This window comes from Terrapene carolina, unplaced genomic scaffold, assembly GCF_002925995.2.
Source record: "Terrapene carolina triunguis isolate 2854851 unplaced genomic scaffold, T_m_triunguis-2.0 Scaffold142, whole genome shotgun sequence".
In the NCBI taxonomy this organism is placed as follows: Eukaryota; Metazoa; Chordata; order Testudines; family Emydidae; genus Terrapene; species Terrapene triunguis.
In genome coordinates this window covers 2,749,367-2,761,403 of record NW_020664493.1, presented here as the reverse complement: position 1 = coordinate 2,761,403, position 12,037 = coordinate 2,749,367, and the positions used below count along the sequence as shown (strand labels likewise).

At 45.4% G+C, this 12,037-nt stretch overlaps 1 protein-coding gene across 3 annotated transcripts in view; it reads left to right on the top strand.

The window, feature by feature from the left end:
* The window catches only part of LOC112104761 (WD repeat and FYVE domain-containing protein 2), a 115,789-nt gene that overhangs the window by 87,449 nt on the left and 16,303 nt on the right, over nucleotides 1–12,037 (top strand). For all 3 annotated transcript variants that reach the window (XM_024197280.2, XM_026653667.2, XM_024197281.2), the window contains 3 exons: nucleotides 561–687; nucleotides 7,005–7,110; nucleotides 11,580–11,681. In XM_024197280.2, the coding sequence (XP_024053048.1) occupies nucleotides 561–687; nucleotides 7,005–7,110; nucleotides 11,580–11,681 (335 nt within the window). The remainder of the gene's footprint in view (nucleotides 1–560; nucleotides 688–7,004; nucleotides 7,111–11,579; nucleotides 11,682–12,037) is intronic.

Genomic DNA, 12,037 nt, shown 5'->3' with positions numbered 1-12,037 from the left:
TGGATCTCCATATTGGCCTATCACTCCACTTCAAACCAGTCAGCTGGGGCTGAGGGTGTGGGAAGTGTTTTGACAACCCACTGACTTACTAGCTTTGAGGCAAGGCTGCTCAATTCTCATCCTGCAATTTTTGTGATGGCATCGCCTCTCATTACTCCCCAGTGTCTCCACTGTTAATCACAAACTCTGCCTGCAGGGTGTGGAGATGGGTGGCCATATAGCAGCTCTTTGACCACTCATGAGGTAACTTCCTATCCCAGGATTTGTTTACCATTCACTGGGCTCAGTCTGCATGAGTTACAGAGCTGGGACTGGGCTCTGCACCAGCAGAAACGCAGGATTAGAATTTGGCTCTGGTTTCCTAGGCTTTTCAGTGGGGCTCATTCTGTGCCAGACCTTTCAGTTGGAAAGTCTGCAGTGTGGTGGTGCACATGGAGGGTGAGTTGGATGTGTTTAAACTTAAGTCACATCTCTTTAAGTTGAGACTCACTTTTTATTACATTCTTCCCTTCCACCTTCAATTGTAATTAAATAACTGTACTGTCTCTCTCCTGTTTTAGGTGGTGTCACTGCTCTTTGTTGGGACCCAGTGCAGCGAGTTTTGTTCTCAGGCAGTTCGGATCATTCCATTATTATGTGGGACATAGGAGGAAGAAAAGGAACAGCCATTGAATTACAAGGACACAAGTACGTTTGAAGAGTTTTTCCTCCTCCTGTGTTTAGGGGAGAAAAACAAAATGAAGCAGAACCAAAGGAGTATATTATGTCTGTGCATGGGATTTGTGTGTGACTTCCTGTATCTTTGTATATTACCAATATTAACTACATTTAATGAGAGGTTGTTTTCCTGATCGGGTTCTATCTTCTCTTCCCCCTCCCCCCGCCCCCTTGAAGGGAGCACAAGATTCGGAGTACCAGCCACTTTAACTCCATGCTACCCAAGTATTTTTTAAATGTGAATGTATGTAGAATCCAGGCTGTACCCAAGATGCTCTGTCTAATTAGCCATCATTTGTCAAGGTGTTAAATGCGTGTTCCTAAGCATCAGCAACTGAGCAAGGCAGAACTGGCTCCTGCTGTTGTAGAGGGGAATACACTAGAGGTACAAACCAGACTTAATAGACCTAGAGAGGAGGGGATGACTTGGTACTTTTGGTCTAACACAATATTAAAGACTAATTTCACACATGCGTGCTTTTCCAACCATTGAATTACTGTGACTGTGCTGACTGACTGTTCAAAGGCACTTTCTGCTTGGCTGATTGGGCTGCCTTGATTTTGTGGTTCTGTATCACTCCAACAGTGCATGCCTGGGACTTCCTCACTGAAACACTCAAGCTTTATGTCTATTTATATTAAAGCCTACTGCTGCGTGCCCTGCCATGGCTCATTGTTGTAGCATCACAGCATCTAACGTGCAGGCAAACATCTGTATCTTATTTGCAGTATGACGGTGTTGGAGAACATGCTGGTTCAGTGATGTAATGCATTGCATTAGATAGAACCACAGTAAAGCTGGCATTTCCACACAGTGCTGCCTTTGAGTTGGCAAGTCATAGATACACAGTAGTGTGGCACTGTTCTAAATTGCCTTCAAAAAGCATTGCTACATAGAGGAGCATCCATATACAAGATAATGGACCAGTATTAAAGCACTTCAGAGTATGAGCCTGGCTTGGTGTCAGGCAGTGCTGGTGCCAAAGTGTGGGGTGAAGATTCTGACCTAATCTCAGGGTATGTCTACACTATAAAATCGACCTAATTTCGTAGAAGTCGATTTTTAGAAATCGATTTTATACAGTCTACTGCGTATGTCCATACTAAGTGCATTAAGTCGTCGGAGTGCATCCTCACTACTGTGGCTAGCATCGACTTACGGAGCGGTGCACTGTGGGTAGCTATCGCACAGTTCCCGCATTCTCCGCCGCCCATTGGAATTCTGGGTTAAGCTCCCAGTGCCTGATGGGGCAAAAACATTGTCGTGGGTGGTTTTGGGTACATGTCGTCAGTTGCCCCTCCCTCCATGAAAGCAACGTCAGACAATTGTTTCACGCTTTTTTTCCGCGCAGACGCAATACCACGGCAAGCTGCAGCCCGCTCAGCTCACTGACACCACCGCTGTTGTGTCCTGGGTGCTGCTGGCAGCAGATGGTGCAATAGGACTGCAAACCATCATCATTGTCATACACTGCTTCTGCTGCAACTCTGCTTTCCTGCTCTCCTTCAGACGCCATACCACAGCAAGCGTGCAGCCCACTCAGCTCAGCAGACGGTGCAGTAGGACTGCAAACCATCGTCATTGTCATACACCGCTTCCGCTGCAACTCTGCTCTGCTGATATTGCCTCGACAGCAAATTTCTCCATGTTGTCTGTCATGGGCTCCTGGGTCCTCGGGAAATGTGCACAGTGCTAACCATCGTCTGCCACCACTTCAGCTGCAACTCTGCCCTCCTGGTGCCATGAATCCACCTCGCAGGTCCTCTTGTCGTTGGTATAAATATCTATTCTTGTGGCATCCGTCGTCATCCACCGATTCCACAGCAACTCTGCTTTCCTGCTGTCCCTCAGATGCCAGACCACGGCAAGCATGGAGCCTGCTCAGCTCACTGCTGCTGTTGTGAGCGTTGTAAACACCTCACGCATTATCCTGCAGTATGTGCAGAACCAGAACCTACAAAAGCAGGCGAGGAGGCGACGACAGCACAATCACCATAGTGATGAGGACATGGACACAGACCTCTCTCAAAGTACAGACCCTGGCAATTTGGACATCATGGTGGTAATGGGGCAGGTTCGTGCCGTGGAACGCCGAAACTGGGCCCGGGAAACAAGCAGAGACTGGTGGGACTGCATAGTGTTGCAGGTCTGAGATGATTCCAAGTGGCTGCAAAACTTTTGCATGCGTAAGGGCACTTTCATGGAACTTTGTGATTTGCTTTCCCCTGCCCTGAAGTGCAAGAATACCAAGATGAGAGCAGCCCTCAGAGCTGAGAAGCGAGTGGCAATAGCCTTCTGGAAGCTTGCAATGCCAGACAGCTACCGGTCAGTCGGGAATCAATTTGGAGTGGGTAAATCTACTATGGGGGCTGCTGTGATCCAAGTAGCCAACACAGTCACTGAGCTGCTGCTATCAAGGGTAGTGACTCTGGGAAATGTGCAGCTCATAGGGAATCCCATTGCAGCAAAGCCATTTACTAACTGTGGTGGGGCGATAGACGGAATGCATATCCCTATCTTGGGACTGGACCACCTTGGCAGCCAGTACATAAACCGCAAGGGGTACTTTTCAATGGTGCTGCAAGCACTGGTGGATCACAAGGGACATTTCACCGACATCAACATGGGATGGCCGGGAAAGGTACATGACGCTCACATCTTCAGGAACTCTGGTCTGTTTGAACAGCTGCAGGAAGGGACTTACTTCCCAGACCAGAAAATAACTGTTGGGGACATTGAAATGCTTATAGTTATTGTTGGGGACCCAGCCTACCCCTTAATACCATGGCTCATGAAGCCATACACAGGCACACTGGACAGTAGTAAGGAGCTGAGCAAGTGCAGAATGGTGGTAGAATGTGCATTTGGATGTTTAAAAGCGCGCTGGCGCAGTTTACTGTCTCAGTTAGACCTCAGCAAAACCAATATTCCCGTTGTTATTGCTACTTGCTGTGTGCTCCACAGTATCTGTGAGAGTAAGGGGGAGACGTTTATGGTGGGGTGACTGGTTGAGGCAAATCGCCTGGCTGCTGATTACATGCAGCCAGACACCAGGGCGATTAGAAGAGCACAGCGGGGCGCGCTGCGCATCAGAGAAGCTTTGAAAACCAGTTTCATGACTGGCCAGGCTTCGGTGTGACAGTTCTGTTTGTTCCTCCTTGATGAAAACCCGCCCCCTTGGTTCAATCTACTTCCCTGTAAGCCAACTGCCCTCCCCCCTTCGATCACCTCTTGCAGAGGAAATAAAGTCAATATTGTTGCAAAATCATGCATTCTTTATTAATTCATCACACAAATAGGGGGATAACTGCCAACGTAGACCGGGAGGGGTGGGTGAGGAGGGGAGCACTGGGTGGGGTGGTAGATGAGGGTAGGAGGGAAGGACAAGGCCACACTGCACTTTAAAACTTATTGAATGCCCGCCTTCTGTTGCTTGGGCAGTCCTCTGAGGTGGAGTGGCTGGAGCCCCTCTCCCTCCGCCCGCATTCTTGGGTGTCTGGGTGAGGAGACTATGGAACTTGGGGAGGAGGGCAGGCGGCTACACGGCCGTCTGTGCTCCTGCCGCATTTCCTGATGCGGCCGTCTGTGCTCCTGCTGCATTTCCTGATGCTCCACCAGACACCGGAGCATATCGGTTTGATCCCCCAGTAGCCTCAGCATTGCATCCTGTCTCCTCTTATCGCGCTGCCGCCACCTCTTCTTTTGCTTCTGTCAACTCTCATCTCACTCGTTGCTCCTGTTCTCGCGTTCATTTTCTGCTTTCCTGGACTCTGACACTGTTTGCCTCCACGCATTCTGCTGAGCTCTTTCAGTGCGGGAGGACTGTATGAGCTCAGAGAACATTTCATCGCGAGTGCGTTTGTTTTTTTTCGCCGCCTTACCTGCACTAGCCTCTGGGACGGAGATGATAGGGGGATCGTTAAAACATTTGCAGCTGCTGGAGGAAAAAAAGAGTATTCTTAAAGACACATTTTAGAGAACAATGGGTAGACTCTTTCACGGTGAACCAAGCTGTTAACATTACATAGCACGTGTGCTTTCGGTACAAGGTCGCATTTTGCCTCTTATATTGAGGGCCTGCCGGTTTGGTGCGAGAGGTCACAGACGCTGGGTTGGGCAACAGAATTTGGCTTGCAGGCAGCCATGGTAAGCCACAGTCTTTCAGCTTCTTCAACCTTCATAACATGTGGGAATGGTTTCAAACAGCAGCGCCCTCCTTTCCCATACTAAGCACCCGTTGGGTTGGCCATTTAAAAGGCAGTGCTGTACTGACCGCGAATGCATCCCAAGTCTTCAGGGCAAATTAATCATTAAACACGCTTGCTTTTAAACCATGCATTATATTTACAAAGGTACACTCACCAGAGGTGCCTTCTCTGGCTTCATGGTCCGTGAGCCCAGGTTGGGAGAGTACTGGCTCCAGGGTGATAAAACAGTTCCTGGCTGTCGGGGAGAATGGTTTCTCTGCTTGTGTGCTGTGTGCTCTCCTCCTCCTCCTCATCCCTGTTGTGTGAGACTCCCTTCCCCCCCCCCCGCACGTGTCCACGGACAGGGGTGGGGTAGTGGTGGGGGCCCCCCCTAGAATTGCATGCAGCTCATTGTAGAAGCAGCATGTCTGGGGCTCTGACCCAGAGTGGCCGTTTGCCTCTTTGGCTTTTTGGTAGGCTTGCCTGAGCTCCTTAATTTTCACGTGGCACTGCTGCGGGTCCCTGTTGTAGCCTCTGTCCATCGTGCCTTTAGAGATTTTTTTCAAATATTTTGGCATTTCATCTTTTGGAATGGAGTTCTGTTAGCACGGATTCGTCTCCCCAAACAGCAATCAGATCCAGTACCTCCCGTTCGGTCCATGCTGGAGCTCTTTTGCGATTCTGAGACTGCATGGTCACCTGTGCTGATCAACTTGCCACGCTGGCCAAACAGGAAATGAAATTCAAAAGTTCCCGGGGCTTTTTCCTGTCTACCTAGCCAGTGCATCTGAGTTGAGAGTGCTGTCTAGAGCGGTCACAATGGAGCACTCTGGGTTAGCTCCCGGAGGCCAATACAGTCGAATTACGTCCACACTACCCTAAATTCGACCCGGCGATGTCGATTCCAGCGCTAATCCCCTCGTCGGGGAGAAGTACAGAAATCAATTTTAAGAGCCCTTTAAGCCAACAAAAATGGCTTTGTTGTGTGGATAGGTCCAGGGTTAAATCGATCTAACGCTGCTAAATTCGACCTAAACTTGTAGTGTAGACCAGGGCTCAATGCACTAAACCACCCCCCTCCTTTTTTTTTTTTAAATGGAGATATCCTATCTCCTAGAGCTGGAAGGGACCTTGAAAGGTCATCAAGTCCAGCCCCCTGCCTTCACTAGCCGGACCAAGTACTGATTTTGCCCCAGATCCCTAAGTGGCCCCCTCCAAGGGTTGAACTCACAACCCTGGGTTTAGTAGGCCAATGCTCAAACCACTGAGCTATCCCTCTTGAAGATCCATTTCTTCTGGAGGCTCCCGCAAAAAAGACTAGTGCAAGAAAACAAAATGAGCTCAAGTAATTCCTTCCCCCTTGATCTCAGTGTCTTCTTTCTGTGCCTGTCTCCTAGATAGTAAGTTTTCTGGGCCTTGATATTTCCCTGTTCTATAGAGCTGAGCACACTTTTTTTTCATGTTTAACAAAGAATAACAAAAGGAGGAATAGTCCATTTTTCTAAAAACCTTTTAATCTTAAAATTTTGGGAAGATCTGGGGCAGCCTTATCAGTTCTATTCTATTTGAAATTATTTTCATTTGTTAGTGTTAGATTTGAATACTCACAGCAGCACCTTAGAAACTATTTTTCTCTTCAAGTTGCTAGATAACATTGGGTTTTTCATTGCTTCATTCACAGGCACCGTGTGGGGATTTAACAAATTAACCAATAACTGACACATTTGTTCTGAGAGAGAGCGAGCACTTTACCATAGTGGTTTATAGGTTTTTAGGACTATATTCTCAGGGGTCATTCAATTACAATGCAACCATGGCTTTCAAGGAAGCTAAGATCTACAACCTAATTAACTGGAAAAGCAATAGTTATATCTAAAAACTAATCTTGTTTTAAATCCTCCTCTAATAAGTAGTGCGCTACCCAATGGGGACCAAATTCACAGCACATGGTACAGTATATAATCTACTAATGGAATTGTAGGACTAGTGAATTTTATACATGAATGAGCCAAGAGAGAAAAATATGGCAAACCAGTTACTTTGCCTTGGGACATATGTTTAAACCTTTAACTAATTGATATTGTATGTTTCTTTTGCAGCGATAAAGTTCAGTGTCTCTCCTATGCTCCCCACACAAGACAACTCATCTCTTGTGGTGCAGATGGTGGAATTGTTATCTGGAATATGGATGTTGAGAGACAGGAGGTAGATATCTATCTCTTGTTCATCTCCTAAAAAGCTGGGGCCTTTCTAAAGCATGTAATTTGAATCTGATTGGTATCTTTTTAAAGGTTAGAAAATAAACTAGTATTTTAGGAATGCTCCAGTTGTTGCACATGTGAAGATGTATAGCTTTGTGTGTGTGATCTAGTGGTTCAGGGTAGTTATGTAGCAGGGAGTTTGTGTTTTATGTATGTTGCTAAATAGCGTGTGCTCTGAAAAGTGACTCTTTGAAAAGGACATCGTGATGTGTTCTGCCTGTGTTTTTCAGTGACTCCATAGGATTCTGTTACAAGTGTGCAAGTAGGATTTCTGTTCTCTTATGCATCAAAATGATTGTTTAAATTTCAGTCAGTTACACTTGTGCAAAATTTAGAGGTAGTGGGATTATACCAAAGGCCTAATTTAATGTTTTAACAATGACAGGGGGAAAAAACCCTAGTGACTCAAATCTGTTAGTATCCAGGGCTGTCAGTTTACAAGTGAAAGGATGGATGTTTGATTTTTAGACAGCCGGTTCTGGAAACTCAGATTGCCATTTAAGTCATTTTCTTTTTTTCTACCTTTGCCAAAAATCACTAAATTAGGCCCTGGGTTACAACTGTGTAATCCCATTATTGCTAATAGTTTTGGACAGGTGTAACTGATTGGCAATTAATAAACAATTGCTTTGATGCATAAGAGAATAGAATCCTCCTTGCACACTCATAACGTATTGGCTCTCAATGGCTAACATAAAAAGTAGTAAAAACTTACTCTATGCTTTATGTATGCTTGAGAGTAGCCTCAGTTCTGTAGTCTCTGTAGCTGCAACGGTGCTGAACCTTAGGTGTAGACAAGGACATGCAGGATTTGCACTCATTGAGCTCATGTTTTGCACTTCCTTGTAACTGGGGTAAACCCCGAATAAATCAATCCTTGCAAACTTCAGTTTGTCCTTGTCTACCATATGGGGTGTAACTACACTTAACTGCTGAATTGGCCCATTTCTGGAGTGTAGACAAGGCCTTAGCCACTAAAGTAAGGTCATACAACTGATACCCACATGAGTTACATGATGGCATTTTTAGTCATTCTGTAGTGTGGAACTACACTTGAAAGGAGCACAACCCACATAAAACCCTCACTTCTGTGGGATTTTTTTCACCATTATTGTTACTAATGACACCTGAGATTGCTGTACTATCACTTTGGTACCCATTGCCTGTCTGACTACTACTTGTTAATCTGCCATATGTGGAATACACATAGGGACTATCACTCGAAGAAGAGGTTACCTACCTATAACTGTGGGTTCTTCGTGTGTGGTCCCTATCTGTATTCGCTACCCATCCTCCGCTCCTTCTGTAGCTGATTGATTGAACTGTGGTAAGAATGGGAAACTGGAGAAGTGTCGGCCTGCACCATCTTTTGTGCCCGTGGCTCAGAGCATGAGGAGGCCAATGGACACTGCTTGCAAAAAAAATTAGACTTTGGCACATGGTGCACATGCATATCCCATCTGTGGAATACAGATAGGGACCACACATCTCAAAGAGCCTCCAGTCACAGGTAACTAACTGCCCTTTCCCTTTTGGTGTAACTTTAACATCCAGAAATAATATGTTACTTAATGTTTTACAAAGGCAACTACAAAGATTTAAAATTGAAAAGTGCTTTGTTATAAAACAAACTGCTTTATTGTGTGTGAGTTGGTTGAAAAGTGGGTAAGAAATATAATTACCTAAATGAGTGTTTAGCATCAGGTGTTAACAGATATGTCTATATTGGCTCGTTCTTGTTGTCAGGAGGGAGTATATATATTGCTACATTGACTCCAAAACACTAATCCTTAAGATTTTCGTATAAAATATTTTGCCTTGGGCTCTTTTCTGAAGTGCCTTTTTTCTTGAAATTTTCTGGTTATTGCTTTGGTGGCATTTTTCACTGATTAGATTTTCCACTTGATGTGTGTGTAGTATTCACTTTGATATTATCACTTCTACCATGTCTCTGGAATTGCACAAGGAAGGAATTAAGCCATTTTATATTTTAATTCTTATAAATTATTTTATCTGTCAATCTTAAAAGGCCATAAGAAAAGAACATTTGAAAGAGGATAGAAGTGGTTTCCATTTTACTACTGAGCTGTTACTGTCACAAGCAATATCTACCTTTTTCAAATGTTGTGCTTCAGTGCGTAGGAGATGAAAGCCCTATTTTCTCAGAACACACATCTGATTAAAGACTTGGTTACTTTTAGAAAAGTAGGCAGTGGAGACTTACCCCTAAAGCACCTGCACCTTTTGAGATAACCTAACAAAGCAAGCTGCAGTTCCTTTAGGACTCGTTCCATTATAAGGGGCTGGAGTGAAGGCTTAAGTTTAAGCATTTCATCAGCCTTACCTTGCTTTTTTGCTTTTGCTAAACTCCATCATCTAACCTTATTTAACCACAGTGTTGTGCATTTTAATCCTTAATGTTTGATACCCAAGCAGCTAGTGCATCTTCTGAAGCCATTCCGGTTAATTGGGTGTGTACTTAATGAGGCAGTTTTTTAAACAATCCTCTTCTACACCCAGTAGTCAGGAATGGGTGTGAAGTGGATTAATGTGTATTTATATTAGAGCAACCTTGCAAAAGGTCGGGGTGAGGGTGGATGAGAGAATGCAGCAGGCAGCAGCAGCTTCAAGGAGGGGCCCTATTGGTGGGGATGCAGGAGAAAGACACAGGATAGAGGGAGGGAAACACAAGGGGGGAAGCTGCACATTGGAGAGGAGTGCCCCTGCTTCCCAAAGACAGACCAGTGGCAAGGAGGTGAGAGCTCACCTGAAGAGTTCAGGCCCCTGCCAATACAGCTGCTATCACTTAGTTGTTTCCTGTTTGCTGCCAGCAGGGGGCATGATAGCAAAACGGGGTCAGGAGAAGCATTAGTTTACCAGACTTCCCCTCACAGTAGAGAACTGAGTCATTGTCATCACTCCTCACGTTGCGGCTTGGGTGAGGGTTACAGGCTATTGAGGATAGCCTTTGCTGAGGTTTCTCCATTCCTTACTCCTGGGGGAATTCTGCACCAAAAAATTAAAAATTCTGCAAATTTTATTTGTCAAAATAACACTACATAATCATGTCAGTTTCAATTATTTTGGTAATTTATTTCAAAATACCTGTCAGCAACTCTGTCTGTCTGTAACAATACAGACACACACAAAAATCCCTCAGGAATAGAGTTAAAGAAACCCCTATGACAACCCAGTTTCTCTACCCCCTCCCCCACAGAGCCCAGCCGGGGGGCTCTTCGGCCCAGAAACTCACAACCTTTCCTCCCAGAGCCCAGCTGCAGGGGTCCCCCCAACCCAGACACTCTCACCCCCTACCCCCAGAGCCCAGCTATAGGGCCCCCCTCGGCTCAGACACTCACACCCCCTATCCTCCTAGAGCCCAGGGATCCAGAGGGAGAAACAGCCTGATGCTGGGTTCTGGGCTTGCATGGAGTTTCCTGCATACTGTCTTCTTCCTTCAGGGTATGCTGGGAACTGCAGCTGCAGGCAACCCTCCAGTCCACGTCCACTCCCTCTCCCCCTGGCCTTGTCTTCTATTTGCGAGCTGAGCTGTGCTGGGTCCAGTGGCCCCTAGTGGGGGCCAACATCTCTGCAGTCCATTTCGGGGGGGGAGGAAATTCTGCGCACACAACATTAATCTCTGCAAAATTCTGCCTTGCGCAATGACGCAGAATTCCCCCAGAAGTAATTCTTACCCACTTCACTCACAGCATGACAAGCACAGCATTAGATCAAACTGCCTTAGAAAATACAAGATTTTACTAAAAATAAACGCTAGCTTAGTATATAAATGTAAAAGCACGATAGAGCCAACTTTCTTTTTGTTCAGGCTTGTTCAGGATCTGCCTGCCATCCCCACACATGAGACTTGAAGCACAACAGTCTGACAGCAGGAGGTTCAGAAAAGCCAATTACAATTAAAAAGATTGAGCAAAATTTTCAAACATTGGGTGTTTAGGCACCTAAAAATGAATGGCCTGGTTCTAAATAGTGCTGACCCCCCCACAAGTGGGTCCAGGGAGAGTTGCAGGGGCCCAGGCCTGAGTCTTAGTAGTGCTGAGTACCTGCAACGCTCAGTGGAGCCAGTTGCGAGTGCTCAGGATCACACCATTCATTTCAGGCGTCTGATTTTAAGCATCCATGTTTCTGTCAAATGTTGGGCTTTCTTTCAGAATAGAATCCTACTTTATGGTGAGAAACGTTCCTCCTGTGTGAACTTTCAGAACACAGCAAAATAAATCCCGGGGAACGCTTTGGTGTTTATACAACCTTCAGCTGAAAAACTGTTTTTCTAGACAAGTTCAGCATAACACTGTTTAATTATTGCAACAGAAGCCACACGGCTTGTTCTGCTATTGGATTCCTACCTGAAGCTTTTCTGCCTATTTATCATAACCCTTTTATGTGTTACAGACACCGGAGTGGTTGGACAGTGACTCTTGTCAAAAGTGTGACCAGCCTTTCTTCTGGAATTTCAAACAGATGTGGGACAGTAAGAAAATAGGCCTTAGACAGGTTTGTTCTGTTTTGTATTGATGAAGTAATTTAAGAGAACAATATACCCGATAGTTCAATGAAATATTTTAACATTTTTCAGATGTATAGGAACTTGTTTAACTTTTCCATTGGCTGCTTGGTGATTAAAGGCATTTAGCTACCCTCATGCCAAGAGAGGGGGAGTGGGTAGGCAAAGGCCTGGTGATGGGTGAATATCTTGGCCCTCACAAACCGAAGCACTTTTTGCAATCCATTTCTATAGAAAATGCACACTGTACATTGGCTTGGGTAAATTTTGAGTTGCATGTGGGTTTAGCTACGTGAATCTCATTTAATCTCAACAGGAATATTCTGTACAAACAAACGTGGCCCAA